At 37.1% G+C, this 25517-nt stretch overlaps 1 protein-coding gene across 3 annotated transcripts in view; it reads right to left on the bottom strand.

The window, feature by feature from the left end:
- Positions 1-24506, bottom strand: part of LOC115417494 (discs large homolog 1-like protein) — a 135994-nt gene extending 111488 nt beyond the window's left edge. Inside the window, exons 1-4 of one of the 3 annotated variants that reach the window (XM_030131444.1) lie at positions 24215-24506; positions 20206-20376; positions 16998-17787; positions 14762-14852 (exon numbers count right to left, since the gene is read on the bottom strand). In XM_030131444.1, the coding sequence (XP_029987304.1) occupies positions 14762-14852; positions 16998-17787; positions 20206-20376; positions 24215-24233 (1071 nt within the window). In that variant the 5' untranslated portion in view covers positions 24234-24506. Of the gene's footprint in view, positions 1-7072; positions 7438-14761; positions 14853-16997; positions 17788-20205; positions 20377-24214 lie in introns of those variants that run through there. The other 2 variants (XM_030131445.1, XM_030131449.1) reach the window with 2 other exon arrangements.
- Positions 24507-25517: the final 1011 nt, after the last annotated feature.

Raw genomic sequence — 25517 nt, 5'->3', positions numbered from 1 at the left:
GGAGCTTAATCCACAAAAAACTTTTTTTTATACCGAGTAGGCATAAACATAAACATGTGCATGTATCTACAGTATAATGCATTCATAATTAATCATACTTAATCACTGATGCATTAGTCATGTTGCAAAGCTTCCCTGTACAATATGTCTCTTATTTTTCTTTTAGTATAAAATAAAACAACTTCATGTGTTTTGGATCTATCATCATTCAGGTTTTATTCTCACTGTACTGCTATTTTATACAGTTTCTTTTGATGTAATTTTCTCCAAGAAATTGGTTCTGAATTTAAAACACCTCTGAGTTACTTTATCTTTAGAGTAGGACTGAACAAAACAAAATCACATCAAAAGGTTTACTTTTTTCAGTGCAATGCAGAACTGCAAGGAATTTTATTTTCTTCTTTGTTTTGGCACAATATCTTCCTTGTTTTTTTGTTGTTTTTTTTTAGACCAAATATCCAGTTTTACCCCCAACACAAGACATAGTCATTTGGACCAACAAATACATAAATGTATAGGATGCATCTTTAAGATGAATTATGACTTAATGACTAATCAGAAAATGAAACGCACTACTCTGCAGCACACGCTACCCTTTCTGGTAAGTTAGTTTTTTTTATACTTCATAATGATTCTATGTTTGGCAAGGAACAGATGGAGACCATGCTGACGCACGCAATATGTGTTTCCATGTGTTTAGGAGACACTACAGTGACTTACATTAATTTCCTAGAGACTAACTCTAACCATAACTAGCCTTAAACCTTACTTTGATGCAATTCCTAACCCACATATCTACTGAGTTACACTCAGAGGGCATAAAATTTGGCTCTCTTAAGAGATTTGAGTCCCCCATGCATGACTGTGTAAACTGATTTACATCCCCATGATGTAAGAAATACATGACACAATGCCACACACATTCATCCAGCTGGGATAGCCAGAGGCGTTCTGGCTCATATGCCTCACAAAACATAATGTGAGGGTAAAGATAGCATCTAACGTCACTTTGCCAACATCACACAGCAAATTGCAGAAATAAAAAAAGAACATAAGGAGAGAGGTAGAAAACTGGGTGAAGAAGAAAAAGCAGGAAGGAGAGGAAAGAAGAGAAATGAGAAAAGAGAGAGGCAGTGAGAGGGAGAGAGAGGCAGAATGCTACCTCATGGGCCTAGCAGGCATTCACTACATGTTAACATTAGTAGGTCAGCCAGCACACAAATAACTGCCATGTTGTGTGTGCATGTTTGTGTGTGTAGTTACCTCATACACTCCCTACTACCCAATCCTGATGGATATTCATTCTACATAGTAACCAATCATAAAAGAGCCCATACATCAACAATGCAAATGCGGTCACATGGCCAGCTTTTACCAGCTGTGTACTCAGTTTCCACACGAGTGGGTTTTTTTCTACAATGCTGCGAGGATATACTGACTTCTGCTGAAACCTTGCTATAAAAGAAGAATTATTTGTGGAAACTGTTAGAGCTCAAGATTTGTGGAAAATGTTTATATTCATTTGTCATGCGTCGAATCTCTGCAGAGCAACAAATCGAATTCCAAATATTGAGGTGTTTTCATACATACAGTGCCCCTTTGTGGCAGGACGCACACAGAGCACCAACATTTAAAAAAAAAAAAAAAAAAAAAAACATCTATTTTATGGATGTCAGGAGATAAAAGAGTGACTTGCATTGTTAGTGATAATTTGCTATACATAAAAGCAAATGTAATAAAACTACATATACTGATTACACTCCTTCTGGATGACAAAGTATAGTTGTTTTTTTAATATATTCATCAATATGCTTATTTATTTTAGTAACATAGCTTGTTTAATATAAAAATAATCTAAAATGATACAAAACAGTCATGGCGTTCACAGTGACAAAGCAAAGTGAGTGCAGAAGCAGTGTGGCATTGATCTGATCACTTGAGGTCAAATACATTCTTTAAGATGTCAAGCTGTCAGCCTCAATAAATCATAACGTCAGCTGGAAATAGAATACTATCCACTACTGGCATACTGAGTCTGACCAAAAGCAGTGAGTAATATGTGATAAACTTTCTAGTATGATGGTCATATTTCTGAGTTTGCATCACACAGTACATGATGTCAAAAACATCTGCGTCACCTGATAAAGACTCCTCAAAAGATCTGTGAGTTTGGGGGAGATGAATATCATTAAATGTAAAAATAACCCTGTCATTTTAATATGATGAATTTCCATAGAGTACGGAGTATTATTGCAAAATCAACGACTGAAGTAAGGTAAACGCATGCATGAATCTACGGTGTAATGCATTAATAATCATATTTAACCATGGACGCATTAGCCATATTGCGAAGCTTCCCTGTTCAAAATCTCTTATTTTTCTTTAAGTATAAGATGAAATAGTTTTCTGAGTTTTGAATCTATGCTCATTCAGGTTTTATTCTCACTGTACAGCTATGCTAGTGTTTTTTTGATGAACGTTTCTCCAAGAAATTGGTTATGAATTTAAAACACCTCCGAGTTATTTTAGTTGTAGAGTACGACTGAATAAAAACAGTCACATCAGGGGTTTTACTTTTTGTTCAGAACAATGCAACACCATTCAGTAGTGCAACAGTTTTTTTCCTCTTCATTTTGGCACAAGATCTTCCTAGTTTTTTTAGACCAAATATCCAATTTACCAACAACACAAGACACAGTCATTCAGAACAACAAATATGTGTGTGTAGTAGGGATGTAACCATTACCAGTATAACAATAAACCGCAGTAAAATTGCAGATGGTTAGTATTACCGTTTAATTCTGATTATTATGACAACTGTGTTTGATTACTGCATTTTTAGGGGAAAAAAACCTATGTAAAGCTTTGATTTTATGTCAAATATTTGAGTATAGTTTTATTACCATTTTAATTTATATACCTAATATTTGGAACCAATATTCACTTTTAAAGTCTTTGAAAAGGTTCGTTAAGCATTTTTGTGTTACTTATGCAATAAAGTATATACTGTATATTTTTCAAATCGGATTTTATATTTTTTGTCCTTTTATGTTTTTATAGTAGGTTAAAGTGAAAAAAATAATAGACAGATGAGATAGATGAAGTTGTGCTGAAAAAAAAAGAGATCCCAAACATGGGTATAGTAAACATTTGTTTATATAGTATATAAAGGCAAAATCTAAAGGACTGAAAAACGGACAAAAAAGGCTCAGACCACAAAGCGTTAATATTTGAATGTTTCTGCAACAGAAGGTACACTGTGCCAATTATTTTATTTGTTTGTTTTTTCAAAATATAACTTGGTTAAATTATTTCAGTGTGTGTATAAGTACTTTTTAAACATTTTGAGCACAATTTCAACAATACCACGATAATAATCATAACCGTGATAATTTTGGTCACAATAAGTGTGATGTAAAATTTTCATATCGTTACATCCCTAGTGTGTAGGATGCATTTTTAACCCATAAAGACCCAAACAGCAACTGACAACCAAAATCATCTACTGATCTAAAAATATTTAATAACTTCTGATCCACTAATCCTATCAATACATATAAATAATTGGTGTAAAATGCAGTTGGTCATCTTTTCATGGTCATCAGATATGATCCATTTGGATGTTCAGAGGCTCCATAGTGAATGTGTGAACACTGTCACCTTGTACAACATTGATTCATCAGTAAAACCCATGGAGTTGGACGAATGATAGTGGATGGAGACACTTGTGTTTATGTGCAGTTATTGATATCTTTCTTAAAAAAAAAAGTCCCTTTTTCTTCAGTTTTCTCTGTTTCTGATATAATAACTCAACTTTAATCTAACCTTCAATGAACATCTACATGATCAGCAAATTAAATACAAGAAAATACATGGTTTTCATTAAAAAAAAAAAAAAAAAACGCCAAATACAGAGGATAGTATTATAATAAATGGTGATAAATCATTTAAGAAAGGTGAATTCTAGAGAAAAATGTATTTGGGAACTACCACAAAAGTAACACTGGGTCTTTACGGGTTAAAGTGAGTCTGTAGCTCCAATAGTTAAAATAACTATTTGTACAACAGTCATTGTTGCTGATGATTTTTTTTGTTTTACTTGTGTTTTGTCACTAACTGATAGCTAGGCCAGACTCACAGTCTACTGTATTAACCTGGCAAGTTAACATTGCAAACTCAAGAAACATTCATAACCACTTAGTAACATATAAAAGTAGATATAACACTGCTGAGAGAGAACACAGTGGAGTGAAGATACTGTGGCTGAGCTGTAATCAGACAGGAAGCTTGTACAGTCACAGATCATAGTCAATGACTGTCATCAGTGGATGTTATCGTATTGGTCAATATTTCCAAAAATACACACTAATTTCTACCAAAACTCCATTTATATCATTGCTAGCTCTGCAGAGTAAGAGTACGACTTATCTTTATGGCTCACGTTTTTAAAACGACCCTGCTGAACTCTTGAAACCATCCTTACAGTCAAGTGGAAGACGAACATGAACTGAAATGAACTCAGCTGACTGCTTTTATCTTTTTGTGTGTATCAGCTAGTATCAGTTAAAACGACCCTGCTGAACTCTTGAAACCATCCTTACAGTCAAGTGGAAGACGAACATGAACTGAAATGAACTCAGCTGACTGCTTTTATCTTTTTGTGTGTATCAGCTAGTATCAGTGGATATATGTGTGTGTGTCGCTCCACAGAGATTAGTCATCTGCTTAATGGGATTAGCTGCCCTGGCTGTACTCAGACATGACATGACATTCAGTGTTTGCTAAGAGCTAGTATAGTGTATGTGCTCCTTAACCTGGACAACATGGATTTTTTTTGAGACCAAATTAAACTGAAGTGAATATAGCTGCAAATAACAAAGTTCTGGAAAAACAAAAAGTGAGAAAACATGTAAACGCATACTTGTAATTCTTCTTTGATTTCCTGGCTTCAGTCACAGACTACTACCAGTACTACAGTTGATAAGGCATGCCCTTCAGTGTGTTGGCATTCTGCTGCTTTATTTGTTCAGGTTCAGCAGCCACTTTCTGCCTTCAAATGTGACCCTGGTAATCAGCCACGTTGGACTGAATGTGGTGGAGTGGCATCAATGGCTATGTTGTATGATCTAATAGCCAGATGAATTTGGCTCGATGTTCGGGATGCTGGTTTTGGACCAGTACAACTTTTGGGTTTTTGCTTGATCACAAAGAAATACTAAATTCTGAATATGTATTTATTGATATACAAGCACCGGTTTATAGATTTAGGACTTAAAACAACCATAAGCAAACACATAAACCTAGAACTGGTGTGTGATAGAGCTGCACTACATATCGTTTGAGCATCGTCATTGTGATGTACATGTGTGCAATAGTCACATCGCTGGTCCTGCGATGTAGGAGGCAAATGAACTCAATGTGTTTCAAGGGTACCTGACACACACCGCAATCCACCAATCACAATCGTTCTTAATCAGTTTGCTGAAGCAGACCTCGCTCCTGCACATGGAATGAGTCGGTGGTAACAACATTGAAAAATGAGCAACGAACAAGAGAAAAAAAATCACCAAAAACGAAGACTTGGTGGCAAAAAGAAAAGCAATGTCAGTTATCTGGAATTATTTTGGCTACAAGATGGATGATATTGAAACATTCTGTGTCGATAGTATCTTGCACCTGTTGCCACAACAAGAGGTACGGCAACTAATTTCTTTGACCATTTACATCGGCACCAAACAGCTATCATATCCTCCAGGCTATTTTTTCATATTGCAGGATTAAAAAAAAAAAAAAAAAAAATCACAATGTCATTTTTTTCCAGTATCGTGCAGCCCTAGTGTGGGATACAAGAATATTAAACACAGCCTATTATGTAATCTATATAGTGTATAATCTACCGTTCCTCCTCCAGTTTGGATCAAGCCTTGACTTTCAATCTACAGTTTGATACACATCTATTTGTGCTGTGGCAGAGTGGGGTGGGGGGTAAATAAGAAAACTACAGTTTGGTAGATGGAAGACTCAAGACCATTAGGTTTGGTATCATGGCTTTGGTCTCGGTCTTAGAATACTCCTAGCAAGCACTTCATTGTTTGTTGATGCCCCACTACTGTGACACATTCAGCAGTGCGGTAATACATTCACAGAGAGACAAGCTATGCTTTTAGAGAGGAGTAAAACATAAGAATATGATTCATTATTTGCAGATAATTGCATCAAAAATTTGCAGGATGTGCTGAAATAACAAAAACATGAACAAATAATGACTTTCAAAAACCACATGACTGTATCTTGCAGCATCCAAACCATGCATTAAAAAATAAAGTTAATTTATTCTATAAACTCAGCAGCCATGGCTTCAAAAGTGAAGTAGCTGACTGACATATGACCGCTAATCTTCACCTTAACCTGACCCGGAAAAAGGGCATTAGTGAGCGGCCATCAGTAATGTAAAGCCATAACCTCTGGCCCTGGACTAACTCCTCTGTTTTATGTGTCTTAATTACTCAGCTCCTTGTGGCTGTCAGCTAGTCTCCACAGTTCTTAGCATGTCAAACACACATCACTGAAGCCATGAAAGGATCAGGAAATGAATCACAGCTCATGAAGGGTCTTAGAGGGAAGTGACATCTATCGTGTTACAAGATGATACTCACCTCACGACACCCCTTACTGCTGTTGTGAGCTACAATAAGACCGGTCATAACCCTAATAAACATATATTCCAACTCTCACTGTAAGAGGCTTTGTGACCTAGTGGACAAAAAGTACGTAAAGAGAACAGGGCATGACACAGCCCGAGTTCACACCAGGGCATGTGATGTGCATGCAACGTGTATAGATAGAGGTGTGTAGATACAGAAATATACAGCCATCGATGAAAAATGATACCAGTCTAGGACATTAAGCACCACATTTTATACACAGGTACTTAACGGCTGATTATTGTTTACGTCTCAGCCGCCATTGCTACTCTCTACCTCAACTTCAACACTCACAGCACTTCGCTGAATCGACTACACATAAAAACAGCAGGTAGGTCATGCGCATAAAATAAGTGGAGATACATTACATTGAGTGAGGAGGCAGAGTTGTGATGATCCATCTTCCCATATGGCCCTGGTGCTGGCCCTCCTAGCGGCAGGGCTATCAGTGCATCTATAGACTTAGTCCAATTCTTCACAACAGGTGTGGATGCTACAGAACTTCCCAAAGGAGTTACAGTGTGAGCAACCAGCAACAGCAGCCCTACATCACTGTATTACTCCACCGTTTTATGCATAGCCCTAAGCTCTGTAAAGTCCTACAGCTACCACTTTAAGTCTCTACCCACTCGTACTCTCTCTCTGATTAATTTCCTCGACCTGACCCCTCCATAAAGTTATATCACAATACCATCTGGACAGTAGCTCATGTTTTGTGCATGTGCTACTGACTCTTTCATTTTTCCTCCCTTTGCTTCTCTTTGTCCATCCAAAATAGCTCCACCCCTCTAAAGTCTATTAGCAGCCTAAGGTAAGCCTCTTATAGGAGAGACTCTTGCTCTGTTGGAGCACGGGAGGCCACTGACACATAGAAACAAACAATTGGCACTGATAAAACCATGGTGGGATTTACGAGTGGATATATCAGACAGGAAAATAGGATTGGGAAAGATAGAGAAGAGAAGACTGATAAAAAAGTGAAATCCACACTGTGTTTGGCAACATTCTCTTCAAAGAACCATGTAATATCCTCGTGTGTGTTTCCAAACAGATTATTTGTTGGATGTAATCTGGTAAATTTGTCCTCATACCACAACTAACATGTCCTACATATCTATAAGTTTGAAAATGGTTATAAATTACATGTAACATGAAGCTGTTATCGTTACTTTTGCACCCAATGCTGAGCACATTACTTGCTGGGCCTACAGTCACGGTAAAATTATTAGACCATCAAAAGTCATCAAAAACAATGGTTATGCAATCAAGTACTAACTCCTGTGTGTATCATGTGACTAAAACAGAACAGAAAAGAAAACATGGAATGCCTAAAAGGACTGTTTTTGTCAGTACAATGCCACAGATATTGATGTAAGAACTTAAGCAATTTCAGTTATTATCAAGAAAACATGGAAAATGGCTAGATATCAGCTATGAAATTAAACCCTTATGAGCCATTTTTGTTGTTATCATTATATTTGTCCAAACAAATGTACCTTTAGTTGTACCAGGCATTAAAATGAACAAGAAATTGAAGAAAACAAGGGGTAGTCTAATAATTTTTTACGCGACTGTACATAGTGTTTAATTATGACATTTCCTTTATGGTTCTGTTGGTTGAAACAGGTATATGTGCACAGGAAAATAAAGGGCAAGGACCTCAGCCCTAAAATGAAGCAAAAATGGAAGAATCTTGAAGTGAAATACTGCGAATGGGTGCCAGGTGCTGACTCCAAACAGCCCTAGTTTATGTACACGGGTATATGAGCATATGTCTATATTTTTTCTCTTTTCCAATGATACTGTGGGATTAGAAGACATGATAAGACTTGGTCCCAAAGACAGAAACCAGAGGACAGGGGTGAGAAGGAAGATTCTCCTCCAGCTGCCCTTACTCTTCTTAGCCTTAGGTAATTTTATTAATTCAGTTACTTGAATGATTTTTCCTTCATATCACAACTTATTAGCTCTAATAAGAATTTATATATTTAGCCAAACAAAATGAGCCTGCGCCTCCTTAGGTGTTGTATTTCAGTTTTCTTTTTATTTTTTTCTATATGATTTTCTTTGCATTCTCTCTTATGAGTATTTTTTTTTACTCTATCTTCTATATAATTCCATGTAAATCCAATGTGATCATCTCACTTGTTTTTTTTGTTTTTTTTTACTTTGTGACTTATATTACAATAAAAAAAAATGATATTGAAATAATAAAATAAAATATTTTGCCAGGGTTCATTCTGGTCTCATTTGTTTCATTTGGACCCCTTAACAAGTGTTAAGTCCATCTGTACATTGTTTTGTCTGTTAATTAGATTCTAAAATTCTGTTTGCAATACCTGACTTTGATTTACACGTATGAATGAGTTCTTGCTCACCTGCCAAGTCACACCCTCTGAGCTTCTGCTTATTAATTAAACCTATTATTTCCTGACAAACAGCTTTACTGCAGTTGTGGATAATAAGTTAAACAAATGAGACATCAAATTACTGTATATCATAAAAGCGAGTTGGCATTTATGGTTTTACACTGCCAGTAAGCTAGCGTCCACTCATGACCCCACGCAGATGGCTCTGACCCTTAATGCTCCCATTTCTCTGTCCCTTTTGCCCAAATATGATCACTTCTGGCTAAAATGCATCACATGGGATGTCATGGTAACTCTGTCCACATCTCTGTGAGGGAACTGATCATTAATTTTAATGATTATGTTAATGTAACTGTTAATATAACTGTTAACAATAACTTTATCTATATACCACTTGTACAAACAAATTTACAAATTATTTCACAACATAAAACACATTTAAGAATAAATAAAATCGAACCATCAAATATAACACATAGAATAATAAAATATAAAACAATTAAGAAATAGCCTTATGATAAAAGTGAGTTCTGCAAAAGACAGCGGAGATACTGCCAGCATGAGACGTTAAAGGATGGAATTACACAGTGGAAGGCTTGCATATAAACCAACAACTAATCCCATCGACTTAGTGGATACTTTAACCTGTATGTTTCCATCAGGTAATCATTTGCAACCTACTTTCTGATCTTGCTCCATGTCCAGAGAGGAGCTTCCAAACCTGCCTCCCAGAGTTATTAACCCTGTTGTATATACATCCTGCACGTCCATAATGCATAAAGTGTCACTAGAAGGTAGGAGGAAATTAATCATAGGATGAGAAAGGATGAGCCGAAATACCCAGGAGCAATCTAGCAGCATTAAGGTCAGGAACACCCTCTGTATTTAATCCATTATCTTAATGAGATGAATGAGATTAACCAGATGAATGTGAGATAGAAACCCTAGGGAACTTTTGTATATATGTCAACAGATAGGAGACTTATTAGGATGTGTGTGTCTGGGTATGTGTCAGTATTATACTGCATTTCATGTCAGTCATTTATACGTTTGTCATATATGACCATGCAGTTTTGTCTGATTAAGAAAACTGCAATCAGGCTTTTCACATTTTTATTATTTGTTCTACTTTGTGCTACTCATGGCGATAAAGATCTCATGTTAGGTTGGCCGTCTATCCTATTTAAAACTCTGTTTTTGCCAGCATGACAGAAGGACATGCTCCAAAGGTCAGCTAATTCCTTAGAAGCAAGCTCAAGAAGAAGATGCCAGACAGTGTTTCTATTTACTAAGACAGTAGAGCTAAGGGGTGGTCGAAGTGCATGACCTCTCAGACTACCTAAATCCTGGGAAAGTCCAAGACTGAGTCAAAAATAAGACTTGAGCAGAAGGTGAAAAAATTAAGCCTTTTTTCTGGGAACACACTTAAATCCACTTAACCAGCATGTATTGAATACTTTTGCAGCAATAAATTTTCAGAAGTAGAGGTCAACTGAAAATTATACACAATATTCAGTATTTTCACAATTATATTTATTGTTTTTTTTTGTTTGTTTTGTTAAATCCAGTGTGGAATAAAATAAATTAATTTAAAAATCTCAAACTTTGGTTCTGATGCAGCTGCCTCACTCTTTCAACAGTACATGTAATGTTATATACACAGAAAAGAGAATATCCATAATCTCTCCACTTCAGTGTGTTAACTGGCGAAAAATTCAAATATTGTTAAAATATCAGTGAATTTTACAATACTTTGTTTACTTAAATGACCTTAAAGATATTTAAAATTCAAGCTCTGTGTTGGAGTTGTCCTAAAATGTGATCCACAGATTTTTCATTCTTGCTGTAATGCTATCAGACCAATATCTATTTTCTGTCTCCACGATGTAGTATCTTGTATTCCGGTCTTAAAGTTTGCACTGTGTAGAGCTGTTGTGTGATATGGAGGACACACTACAATCCTCATCATTTACTATCAAGGACAAGATTTTCTTTCACCTTTCAAGAGACGAATGTAAGAAAATCTATCAAAAGTGTCAAACTCTGCACAGACACCAGACTGCACAGTGAAAGTCAAAGACTGCAGTGAATGAATCTCAACAGAACAGCTGTTTTTCAGTGAAGGGGCAGTGGTATAAACCACTTAGGAGAGACTTCAATAAGAACTTACTTGGCCTCTTAACAGCTCTTTTCATTCACAGTACTCACTACACACAACATTATTGATTCCATTAGATGGTAAGTCTTTAGATAGAAATATTTACAGCCCTGTTTGATAAAAAAGCAACCTCTCTATCACAGCATTTCAATTATGCTTCATTTCAATGACTTTTTTTCTGATGTATATATTCATGCATATACTTAATGTGCATAATGCATGTGTTTAAATTTACCAGCCTAGATTTTAGCCCAGTATTCTGTCCCACCCTGAGACTGGAGAGCCAGCCAATCAACTGGTACAAACTCAGCTGCTTACAAAGCCAGCTAGCTAGTCAAAAAGTCACTTTTGAAGTGTGTGTCCTATCAACCCAGTTTCCTGTCTCTCAGGGTGTCACATGCTGTCAGAGCAACAGATGAGCATCAACTTGGCATTCCCATTAGAATCACTTGACTAAAGCACAACCTGTCCCTATAATATATTATATCTTCTTCTCTTCATGGAAAATTTGTATCGCATTCTTGCATGTACTAGTTCATCTAAAAATACTCAATTTGCAGGTATTTTCGTTTCTTTATGCCTTAATATATATATACTAACTATCCCATCACATGTGGACACAATCCAAGCACGCAATTTATTCACTGCTTCAGGGAAAAAATAACAGAATAACTGAAAAAATAACAACAGACACAATATAACAAAACATGATTAGAAAGTGTCATCTGTGTCCAGTCCTATCCTAATCTGCCTCCATCCCTCCAGGTTTAAGCTCTACTCTAATCTCCTATCTTCTTGTATCTCACCTTGGTAGTAAGGATACAGATGCAATCCATCCTACCCAGTCCAATTGGCAAAGTTTCACCAAAACATCTTCCAGCTGCAACTTTCAGTTTCCACCACTCAGTCGCTTGTTGCTGCTGGTGACATCCTTCTGCCGTCTGTTCGTCTCCTCCTTCTCTACTTCTTCGTTCATCGCTCAGTCTTTCTCTCCTCCCTTTCTCATGTTCTCTCCACCTGTCCTTTCATCAGAGCATCAGAGATAGAGGCCGACTAAGGAACATGGCAGCTGTCCCGCTCCAACGCGACCCACTCTCTTGTTTTCCAGCCGCCGTCTTCGTCTAGGGCAGCTGGTAGCCACATTTTGACTTCAAAGGGTTAGGAATATGAATCCACGTGCTGGCAGACCACACTCAGCACACAAATGTGGAGACAAGAGCAGAAATGCATGCACATGGATGCACAGGCAAACACTCACCAAGACAGACGTGTAGACACAGACATAAGTACACACAAATACATATACTACACACACACACACACACACCACTCTGCTGTTTATCAGGTCAGTCTCTGTTTGGGAGGAGTTGGGGGGGAGATAGACTGAGTGAACAGACACAGCGGTATAGCAATGGATGCTCTACTTTCAACTTTGACTGTGGGTATTGGAGAAGTTAAAGCTCCATATACACCCTGAAGCTTCACACAGAGATGGGATGTCACCCACTCAGGATGTCAAGCTTTCTGTGGATGATGTTTGTTGTGGAATCGGAAACATTGCAACGTACTGTAATACACTCAGAGCGGCATGCGATGAGAAAGTTGGGAGGAGTAACTACAACCCAGATCTCTTACATAACACAAACACACTCTTTCACACGGACAATTAAGCACTGGTTCCCATTTTTGGTCTACTCTACTTCTGTCTGGCCCCACCCTCCTGCACTCGGCACTTTCTCACACACTATAATACAGGTCTGTTTTTAATAATCCGCAGTGCTTGATAGTTTTTAGCATCATTGTGCAAAAAATCCATGATCCATAATAAACTATTGTAATTCAACTGGTCTGACAGGACATGAGACTTGCATTTACTGTTTGCCTGCATTTTCAGATTTTAGTTAATCACAGGTGTTTACAGAGGTATGGGAGTTAAATACGTGACTAAAACCTGTAATTATGGATTGCTGATGAGATTTCATTAAAAGCAAACTGGATGCAGGTTTTCTGTTTACGCCATGGCTCGACAGTGGCTTGAAAAAGAGGCTTAATTTTTCTATAGAAAGCAATAATATATATATTTATTTAGTCTTTTGATTGATTTGATTGAAGATAAGAGAGAGTTTCAGAAGTAAAATGTGTATTTTCCATGATTCTGGCTGCTGCACATTTTAATTTCAATGAAAACATATGTATTCGATTGGATGTAAATGGGATAGTAACTTATTATGGCAAAAGAAATGTAAGAATAAAACTAAAACTAGTAATGGCAAAATAATCCACAGAAAAACACACCTGAAAACCTAAAAAAACTAAAATGAAAAATGCAACATAAATTAAAACAAGGTAGGTGCAGATAAATCAGATTTGTTTCTGTTTTTTACTATATCCCTATGACACAAACATAAAAATAGCTTTGCACAGACTTGATCAATCATGGTTTAATCATCCTGCCTTTTTCAGTTTTGCATAATACAAAAAAACTTAAACCAAATAAAATTTTTAAAACAAATAAAATTACTAGTGTATTTGAAGAACTGCAGCACAAATGTGAGAGTAACTGTTTTTCCGCACTGGTATTCAGCTACGAAGACAAATGTTCCGTAAAATACCATGAGATGAGATGAGTATTATCAGCAGCACATCAAAGTTGTGTAAAACTGTGGTCAAAACCTCAAACCACACAAAAGGATGCTTCATTTGAACAAGATCAAAAAGACAAAACCATTCCTACATTCTGTGCTCATTCTGCTGATTCTGCCTGGACAGTAAAATGTTCGTGAACTGGATTGATTCCACTTGTCAGATTATGTAATGCCATGTAAGCCTACGCTGAAACAGCCAGACCACATAAATGGTCTTCCTATCCTATTGTGCCGTGTGCAGCCACCAGCAGCATTTCAACGTTCTGGTTCAAGGGTAGACAGGTTGTCACAAGACAAAATATATTCAGTCCACATCAAAACACGAGCAGGGATATGACACAACACAGCAAAGAAGTGATTCAAGAAGAAACATAGGCATTCTGTAGGGTTGAACTGTATAAAAATCTAAACTGAAACCCATGACCCTGACAACAAATATTCTGTAATTGCAGAAGAACAGAGAATTATCCCCCAATTTCCCCAACCTGAAGTTACATTCTAACAGCACATACTTTACACGTAATGATTAGATGTGGTTCCAGAAACAGAGTTTTCAACCACAGAATTTACACACAACCTGAAACCATCCAAAACTGACAAGAAAATGTGAATAACCCTACAAAAATACCAACAAATCCCTGCCAACTAAGCACATGACCATCAAGAATGGATGCCTTACACAGTACAAAACCATACCTGATCAGCTCCTCTAGCACACGAACATAATAAAGGAGACTGTATTTTACTTTTAAGAACACTGACACACTGTGTTCTTGAAATCGCAAGTAAAACACCTCTGCAAAATGATATCAACCACCTTCACACTGCTCTTTGTGACAAAGACTTTCCCCTCACACACTGAAAAAACAACCATAGATGTCTTACCTTACTGGGGGGCAGTGGGCTGGTGGGCGTCCTGGGGCTGGATGGACCGTAAGTAGGACTAGTGGAGGACACAGGCCCAGGACTTGTTGGACTAGTCACAAAAAGTCACATAGAGAAAGTGTCTTGAGGCAAATTTTCTATAATTGCTCTAAAGCACTTAGTACAAGCAGCTGTGACAGCCCCTGTGTGTCAGGGAGGTGGCTCCAGTTGGGTTGGAGTCCTGGTTATAGTCATTGGTGACACCTGGGCCTGGTGTCACAGGGCTTTAAAGCTGTGGCTACTGTTGACCTGGTCTGTCTCCATCTCTCTTTCCCTGTAGATGTACCAGCCCAATGGTGTGGCGCCCATTTGAGTTTTCCTTTTGTTATTTTTCCTTCATTATCCTTGTCATTTAAGTCATTTATTACCTCTGCCAAGGACTGTGAAGGTTATGTTTTCATCAGGATTTGTTTGTTTGTCTGACTGTTAGCAAGATAACTCAAAAAGTTATGGATGGATTTTGATGAAATTTTCAGGAAATGTTGATAATGGCACAAGGAACAAATGATTAAATTATTGGTGGTGTTTGCGGGGGACTGATTTGCCTTGGCGGAGGTCTGCACGGAGGTCTTTCTAGTTTATAATGAATCACTTTTGTCCACTTTATACGGCGTACATTCTAATTCTTGTCATGGCTGTAAGAGCCAGGCTGTAACACAGCAAAATGCAAAGTAGTAAAGTAAAAGTAATGGTTTAGTCCTTCTGATAAGATATATAATTATCTGTACTATATTACATTATTAGAATGTGTGTATATCGAAGCCTCAGTGAGCAGGATGTCATTGTTGCTGGAGCTAGTTTGAACAATTTTAAATCCACTTACAGAGACACGTCATAAATCTGACGGTTCATCATATGATTCATGAGTACAACAAAAAACCTTCTAATACACTCCTCTCTTCAGTTTTTTGAGTTTTTCTGTAATCTTTAATTTTTGCTGAAGTACTGACTGGTTTGAATGTTAACTGAAATAAAGCATCTTGAGAAGTTAAGAGCGAAAAATCACTACTTGTTGGTGCATTTAACAACTCATAGACATCAGAAATGTGAGCCAGCTACACACTGTTTTTTATAAAACATCAGAGGCCATAAAAATACTTGTTGGACTAGTAACAATAAGTCACACAGAGAAAGTGTCTTGAGGCAAATTTTCTATAATTGTTCTAAAGTACAAGCAGCAAAATGCAAAGCAGTAAAGTAAAAGTAATGGTTTGGTCTCTCTGATAGATATATTATTATCCGTACTATATTACATTATTAGAATGTGTGTATGTCGAATCCTCAGTGAACAGGATGTAATTGTTGCTGGAGCTAATTGGAACAATTTTATATCCACTTATAAACAGAGACGTGTCATAAATCTGACAGTTCATCATATGATTCATGAGTAAGACAAAACCCCTCTAATAAACTCATCTCTTTTCAGCTTATTGAGTCTTTCTATAATCTTTCATTTTTGCTGAAATACTGACTGGTTCGGATGTTTACTGACATGAAACATCTTCAGAAGTTAAAAGGCAAAAATCACTACTTGCTGGTGCATTTAATAACTCATAGACATCAGAAATGTGAGCCAACTACACACTGTTTTTATAAAACATCAGAAGCCATAAAAATATAAATCATTAGTTTAATATTTAACATTGTGTTGTAAAAGCTTGTTATATTACCTACTGTATAAAATGTGTCACTACAAATGGAAGTACAATGTTTGCCTTTTGATATTTTGTGGAGCAAAGGTTTTAAGGTGGATTAAAGGTAAATAGTTGAAAATACAGTACAAGTACCTCCAATTTGTACTTAAGTAGTTACATTCCACCACTGTAAAGTAAACTTCGTGTTAATTAGTAAACTCAGGCCTGACATCTGCAAAAATACAATAAAGAAAAAAAAGTTGTAATCTGCTTACTATTGTAATTAAGTGAGAATTTCAATGTCAGGGTTTTCACTACCTTTATAAGCCTAAGATGCAGCACCCAAACTAAGTTTGTAAGTCAAATTCATGTACAATCGAAATGACTTTTCAGAGATCTAATGGTTTAGCTAATTTTGCAACCTTTGGGGTGTTTTTTAATTGCTACTGGCTTTTCCAAATTTTGTAAAATAGGTGGTTTTCTCATAACACCAAAGGCAAAATTAGATGTCTTTTGAAACCCCTTTCCAGTTCTGTTTCTAAAGATTGTTCTGGTAGACATACCTCAGACGTGGCGCTTTAACTGGTCCTCCTGGAGCTACTGTGGGGCTGCGGCTGCCAAAGCTGAACTTTCCGTGGTTCGGGCTGGTGGGACTCGGCGTTGAGGTGACGTTGCCTTTGCCTGATGGAACCCCACTTGGTGTAAGAGCTGTGGAGATGATGGGAGTGTCTGTGCCTCTGCTGGGACCTGGGCTGGTGGTTGGGGTAGTCTTGGTGGGGCTTAGTTTATCTGGTGTGGTTGGGGGCACTAGGCCTTGAATGGTACTGGAAACAAGAGCTGAGACCGTCACCAGATTGGGGTCAGGAGAGACAGGACTGCTTTGAGGTTTGGTAGAGCTGGTGGCTGCAACATGTGGCGTTATTCCATTCTGTGATACTCCAGGGGGGGTTTTCACAGACGAGGGGGTGTCATTCAGTTTCACCCCACCGGATATGGCAGTAGAGGGTGAGCTAGGCTTGGTAGTCTCTATGGACTTGGATGGTCCAGGTTGGACAGGGGGCTGAGGGGCTCGGTACTTGACTTTCACTGATTGTGACTGAGGAGAAGTGGACTGTGTTGTAGGGGAGGATGGTTTTAATGGTGGTGTGGATGGGATCGGAGGGGCAGGAGACTTGAATGACCTGGGTTTGGGGGTAAGGGGCTTAGGTTTGGGTGGTCCTCCTGGGGGACCGGGGGACACTTGTGGGAGGGCTGGGAGCTCTGCGGGCAGGTTAGTGGGGCCAGAATCATCAGTTTGGTCTCCAGAGGAATGGGTGTCAGAAAGGATGGTCAACTCATAATATTCCTGAATGTCTGCAAGAGGAAGAAGAGGGAAGAAGAGTCGATATGTTCAGGAGATTAATAAGTGATATGAGGACTCACTGAAACGACTAATAGATATTTGAATAAAGGTTTGATGAATAATAAAGCAGAATACAGTGAAAAACACTTAACATAATCAAGTACATCAAGGCCAAATTCATCACTAGAAATAGAAGCATATTATAACCAATTTTTATTCTCCTGTATTTATTCACCATTTCCTTTAACTGAAGTATAGAAATACACATCATATTATTTCATGTAACAGGGCCGGCTGGTTTGAGCTGCATTTTGTTGACTCACTTGCGGCAGTTTGTCTAGTTTGTGTTTCTGGAGGTTTCTGTAAGTGAAACTGCACACATTTAACAGCACACATGAAACCATTAAGACCTTAAGACCTTTTGTGAATGCAGTTTAACACAAAAATGTTTCATGTCCAATCATGCTGAGGCCAGACATTGGTGAGTAATGACAGGAGTTAACAGGAGCTTTATGTACTTCTGACTTCCCACACAACTTTAATGCTTTTACAATAGGGCTGCATGATTTGGTGAAAACTATTATTATGCTATTATTGTGGACAATGTTGAACGTGGAGCCCATATACATGGCTATATTTTGTGTGTTTTTTAAACATACAAACTTACACTACTGTAAAACATAGAAAAACAAGTAGGCTACTACATACTATTCAGACGTATATTAGCATACAGATATTTGACCATTAAACTGCAGTCCTTTGCAATTATATGATCACAGTCTAACATTACAACCACATTTCAACTCAGTGTGCAGCTCTGGTTCTGTAACTTCATGTTTTCTTACCTGAGGTGCAGTGGGCTTCAACCAAATACCTAATCCAATGAACCTAAAGATTTAAGCAATTTTCAGGTCTACAAATTCAGGCTATTAGATTTTAAATTGTTTAAAGACTTACACAAACTATGCCATATGATTACAGGAGACTATGTTTTTCCATTGAAAATAATAACTTTTTTCTCCTCATAATTCCAATGAGCATGCAGCACCAGCCTCAGGATGTCAGAACAGGATAAATATCATGAGAATAATTTTTAAAAAAAGCCTAAAAATAGATTTACCATAGTTTTATTTGTTTCCAAATATTGTCAAGTATGAAAGGCCCCATAACAAACACTGTAAGTCAACTATTTGATTAGAATAAGGATTATAAATGTAGTACTGGCAAATATATATATATATATATATATATATATATATACATCATAAAAGCATGATTTGAACAGCATTTGAGTAGAAATGGCTCTTCTTCAATATCATATTCTAATGAATATTGCTGTAAACTGTAAATTAAAGTGTCAGTCAACCAGTTGATGAAATCTACCAAAATGAAGCATTTCTACTTCTATCCAGTTCAATTCCCTGTGGATGTGGTTTAAAGAATTAACAGAAAAAAGTCCAAACTTATACACTAGTGGCCTCTAGTGGCAGCTCAACAGTACTGTCCTCATAATCAGAAGCTCTGCATGGAGGTAGTAGGTTCATTGACGTTTAAAAGAGTAGATCAGAGGTTTCACTTCCTTCTCTCCACTAACAAAACAGTCAACGGTCAACTGTTAAGCCTTCAATGACTCATACATTATGTTTGTGAAATGAAGAAGTGGAATGAAAAAAGGTAGAAAATGTGGAAGGAGAATGGGAAAATGCAGACTGATGAAAAAGGATGTGTTACCAGTGATATGCTATGCACATATGCACATTAAAAACACAAATGCAAAAGTCAGTAAAAGGAAACTATATTGCAAAATGCAAAATAAAACTGACAATAGGACTATTGATTCAAGATGCAGTTTTCACACCACAGATAGTCTGGGTAAAGGTCAGAGACATAAATCAGGAAGTCTGCTTCACACAGTATGCAAACACACAAAAAGAAAACGGACTTTAAAGAGTAAAAGATGTGGGTGTGGCTTGAATCAGGTGGGACTGGAGATGGGAACCAGTTTGTCACCATTACCACATAAACATGTGCCTTGTGTTTACGTTCAGTTAAGCAACAGACGGAACTAACTAGTAGATACTGGAAACTCTTGTAAGAATTCAAACATGCAACAACTTCTCTAGCCTATGTTTTACAGAGCGCTGTGTGTTTGTTGTCACAGTCCATGTCACGGTTAAATCCATCTGTCCTGAGATGCATTTTCTACACTCATGTGGTACTGCTGTTCTCACAGACCCCATGAGAGCTTGATGTTCTTTTCTGTCTGCTGCTAAGGTCAGACTGGTCTTTGGTCTTGTGGCAAATACTTACTTGGTGTGAAACTTACTCCAAACTTTAAGACTCAATGTACAACAGTAAATCCCACTAGGTCACCCAGCAGAGTTAGTTCACTGAACTTACAAAAAAAAAAGACAAACAGGGATTCTTACCGAGCAGAGCATTAAAGAGCTGGCTTTGGAAGACACTGATGACCCGGTCCAGAGACTGCTGCAGCTGCCGGTCTTCCTCCACAGGGCCTTCCTTTGTCCGAATCTGATTCTGCTGTCTCTGGTCAAGTTTAACCCGGTACTGCTGGAGGAGCTCTAGGGCTCGCTGAGCATCTGAAGACAAAATATACAAGGAGATAAGCAACTGACACATGTTGAAAATTAAAAGGAGTAGAGGGAGAAAGAAGGAGACAATGTAGGAAATTAAAAAGTATTAAAGCAGAACAACTTTTTATCCCATTTTTCTTTTGGTTTTATTTTGCTTATCAGCTAAAAAATCTCTGTCAAAAATGTCAGCTAAAAATGTTTTGTTGTTTTACCTAAATTTAGTTCAGTTCGGTTGAGTTCACATGTTTATTTCAAACCTGCTACCACAGTATAACACTTAACAGATGACAACTTGACAGACCGATAAACACAGGGTTTGAAAAGGGGATGGAAGAAGCATTGCTGTTAAAATTCCAACCCCTCACACCACACGACCCATCACGAAACATCTCACTACACCAATACAGAACATTACAGAACATTACAAGACAATACGGAATACAGAGCAATACAGTAACACATCCTCCCAGGACAGGAACATAGACCCTGCATCCACTCCCCTAATGACACCCACACTGTTGAAGGCATCAGTGTCACTGTCTCTCCTCCAAGTACTTCTTCATTATTTGTTTTTTTAAACATTTTTTTAAACTGAGAAAGGTTTGCACAATCTTTTAATTCATCCGCTAAACCATTCCAAAGTACTCCTCCCCTTACTGAGATGCACACTGATTTTAAACTAGTTCTTACCTTTGGTTGGTACAATTTATTAATACCTTGAAGATTCAATTTTTGTTGAGCATCTCTGTCTTTAAATGATTTTTGAATATTACCTGGAAGACATTTTATTGATGCCCTGAACATGAGTTGTGCTGTTTTATAATCTGCCAAATCGATCAATTTAATCAACTTTACTGATGCTGATAAAACTTATATTGTGTTATTGAACAAGCATTTTATTACTGTAATTGTTTTGAATGTTTACATGATTTCTGAAATGCTCCACTACTTGGTAACTGTTATGTTCTCACCATTAGGAAGGGTTTAAAACCACTTTCAAGAACATTCACTTTCATATAATAACTTGACATTTATGATTAGAATTTCAGATATCAATTGATATGATTTTTTTTTTTTTTTTTTAATCCTAGCATTTTCGTCCATATGGCCCAGCATTAGTGAAGGGTAGTACAGATTAACTACAGCTAAATTAACACAACCTGGGCAAGAAAAAAGTCCCACACCAGAATGCCTTTCACTTTCACTTTGATTGAGGCATGTATGTGCCATGGCAGTGTTTCAATAAGTACATGCAATGTCGCAACTTTTATTTCCATCATTTTTGGGCAAATATTGTTTCTGAGACCTAACCACCTGAAACTAACCCAGATCATAACACTGCCCCCACAGCTTTATATATACTATACAGGCACTAGGCATGATGGGTAATCACTACATCCACCTCTTTTCACCCTGATGTGCCCATCACTGTAGAACAGGATCAGTCTGGATTCATCAGACCATGTGACCTTTTTCATTGAATAACAGTCCAATCTTTATACTCTCTATCACACTGTTAGTTGTTTAAAACCATTTAGGACCTAAACAAACTAAACATCAACCATTGAACAAAAGCGTCTACTAATCCAAAATGTTTTTGAACCACTAATCCTATCAATACATAATAAATAATTAACATAATTAAATTAAAATAATTGACATAATTCAGGTAAAGTGCAGATCCACAGCAGTTCCATTGTCTTCAGATATGATCCATTTGGACATTCAGAGGCACCAATGAAAACAGTGCAATCTGATAAATGACAGTGGTTGTAGATGCTTCTTTTTATGTTCAGTTTATGATATATTTTGCTCAAAAAGTCACTTTCTGTTCAGTTTTCTGTTTTGATTTGAATTTACTCTGAGCTTTTACAAACATCTACATGATCAGTAAATTATGTATGGGGAAAATACTTGATCCTGACATAAGCTGTTTAAGCATGAAACAATTAAAAAAAATAAATAAATAAAATTTAAAAAAAAAAAAAAAAAAAGGAGGTACAAAGACACAATTTTCAAGAGGTACAGGGATGAGGGAGGTGTTGAGTATCACTAGGTGTTATAAAGATGCACAAGTATGTGGAATGTGTTTGTGTGTGTGTGTGTGTGTGTGTGTGTGTGTGTCATTGAATTATGTATTTATGTAAATTACATTATATTTGTTCGAAAAATAGAAAACCAAAAAAAAATTAGGCAGTAGAGCATAGATATGTTTAGACTAGAAAGGTTATTATTGTTATTAATAATTTAAGGAGAAGGGATGGGAGTTTATAAGTTATACTTCTTCTCACTCCTCTTCGAATATGTATTGTATGTCTTATGTTTAAATGTTTTGTTTATTTATTTTTCTTCTTTTTGACATTCATATTCAAAATAAATGCATCAATCAATCGATCGATTGATTTTCTCTGGAAAATGCAAAATGCAGAGAATAGTATCAGAATACATAAGTGAGGGAGGTTTGTATTTAGACAATAATTACTTTGTAAGTCACAAAAAAGTTCTTTAAGAGTGAATAAATTAGATACTACTAATGCATCAGTATCCAATAGAAGAATCTGTAGTAGGCTATTTGCTTTGTTAAATCTAGGCTGTGTAGCTTCGCTTCATCTTTAACCCTTTCATGCATAGTGGTCACTACAGTGGACAGTTACTCTACAGCTTTACTCTTGTATATTCATGGGTTTTGTTGTTTTAGTTCCATATCAACCAACACAGTGGACACTTATGAATCATCTCATAAACTGCAATTCATACCATTATTGTAACTTTGCTGTTCTTGATTGGTTCTTGAGTGGAAATCAATTGTTAATATGTTTTTTTTTTTGCATATTATCTCCATGAAGTGAGTAATAACTAGTATTAGAATATGTTAAAATGTGAGAAAACATCAGATTAGCTGCATTAAACATGGTTTCATTTCACTGTTTTTATATCACTTTATGATATTGGGTTTTAAATACATGTTTGTTTGCTTCAAGAATATAATTCATGGTGTAGCTGAGTGGACATTTTTGTAACTCCATGAAAAACAGGTTGATTTAAAAAAAAAAGAAAGAAAGAAAAGTCAATCACATTGTTTTTTTGTTTTTTTTTTCATGCCTAAAGAGGAATAAAAACACTCGGGAAATAAAAAAATCTTGATTAAGGTTCTCATAGTTCATGCATGAAAGGGTTAACTTCAGTTACTATAGTCATATTTCTTGAACTACTCTTCTAGTACTAGGTAATAATGTCCAGTGATACTTTAACTCTTCTCCCTGGTGATGCACTTCAGTGGCAGATGTTTGTGAACTGTGACTGATGGATGTCAGGGCTGTTTGGTGCAGAGGGCTTCAGGGCAATAAACGTGTAAAGGAGGGTGCAAACTGCATTCCTGCATCGGCGAACAGCTGATTAAACTGGAAACACTGACAAATCAACATTCAAGCTGAAGTGAGCCAAATGAGAGACTGTTTTTATCCTGACTTCTGTGTTAGTGAAATAGAAAATCAAGTGGTTCTCACTCACTTCTGTGCATTTAAACGCCCCCTGCATTCCTATATGTGCCAATAAAAGTCAATTAACTCTAATAAATTCGCAGATAATTTCCTACACGGCTTGTATAGATGGTAAATGCTTTTAAACAACGCTCTGGTGTGTGTCAGGAAACAATTCAACGTGAATTTGCGGATTTTTTGACGCGAAATTCGTGTTGCGGCGAAGTTTAGCTAACAGCGGACCGTAAACGCACCATTTAGCGTAAAGTACCACTTGCACGCCAATTGTTTCGGTTACTTTCTGTAAAAAAAAAAATTAAAGCACTAGTTAACTACAAAATATGAGATTAAATATGTTTGGTTACCTTTTTGTCTGACTGGCATGGTGACACCCAAAGTCCGGCTTCCGTCCCGGGTCTGGAACGCGTCGTTGTGGGTGTGTGTTGGTACAGATGTGTGCGTCTGTCCCGGGTTAGCCTGCCTCCAAACTGGGACAACGAACACACAGCACAGGGGGTGTGTATGTTTGTTAGCCTCCAGAAAGAGTTGAGTAGAAGCTTTAAAAGTCCGTGGAAGAGGACAGAGGAAGTGAAAGTGTCCGGGGCTGGGTGGACTTCGGCCGGAGCTCCGCGTCTCCTTCACGTCCCCCTGAGTCTGCGCGTCTCCATTCAGGTGACTGGAGTGACTGCACTGCCAACGCTGTTGGACCGGTTTAGGCGGACCTGTGGGATGAATACACACACACACACACACACACACACACACACACACACACACACACACACACACACACGTCCAAACAGTGTTTAAGCAGGTCTTAGAGGCTCTGTGTTCAGCCTGTGTGTGTTGGTTTTATTCTCATGATAAACAGCTGTGTTGTGTTCAGGGAATAAAAGGCTCATCCATGTATTCCACGACCTGAACTGGATCTCCATCTAATCCACTCAACTCAAGAGTAGAAGTTTGGGATTAAATGTAAACTATGATTTCAGGGGGAGCTTTTTCCACAGTGTGTAGTGCAGTGTGTGTTTTTGGAAAGTGCAGACAGAGCCAAAGCCAGAATTCTGAGATTAAAGTCAGAATTCTGAGATTAAAAACAGATTTCTTAGATTAAAATCAGAATTCAAAAATTCAAGTGAGAATTCTGAGATTAAAGTCAGAATTCGGAGATTAAAGTGAGTATTCTGAGATTAAAGTAAGAATTCAGAAATTAAAGTCAGAATTCTGAGATTAAAATCAGAATTCAAAAATCGAAGTCAGAATTCTGAGATTAAAATCAGAATTCTGAGATTAAAGTCAGAATTCTGAGATTAAAGTAAGAATTCAGAAATTAAAGTCAGAATTCTGAGATTAAAATCAGAATTCAAAAATCGAAGTCAGAATTCTGAGATTAAAATCAGAATTCTGAGATTAAAGTCAGAATTCTGAGATTAAAGGGAGTAGTCTGAGATTAAAGTAAGAATTCAGAAATTAAAGTAAGAATTCAGAAATTAAAGTCAGAATTCTGAGATTAAAGTGAGTATTCTGAGATTAAAATCAGAATTCAGAAATTAAAATCAGAATTCTGAGATTAAGGTCAGAATTCGGAGAAAAAAAAGTCTACATCTAATCCAGTCAACTCAAGAGTAGAAGTTTGGGATTAAATGTAAACTATAATTTCAGTGGGAG

The sequence above is a fragment of the Sphaeramia orbicularis genome, chromosome 4 (assembly GCF_902148855.1).
Source record: "Sphaeramia orbicularis chromosome 4, fSphaOr1.1, whole genome shotgun sequence".
Classification (NCBI taxonomy): domain Eukaryota; kingdom Metazoa; phylum Chordata; class Actinopteri; order Kurtiformes; family Apogonidae; genus Sphaeramia; species Sphaeramia orbicularis.
Note: the sequence above shows the minus strand (reverse complement) of the source record. Positions and strands in the feature narration are given on the sequence as shown.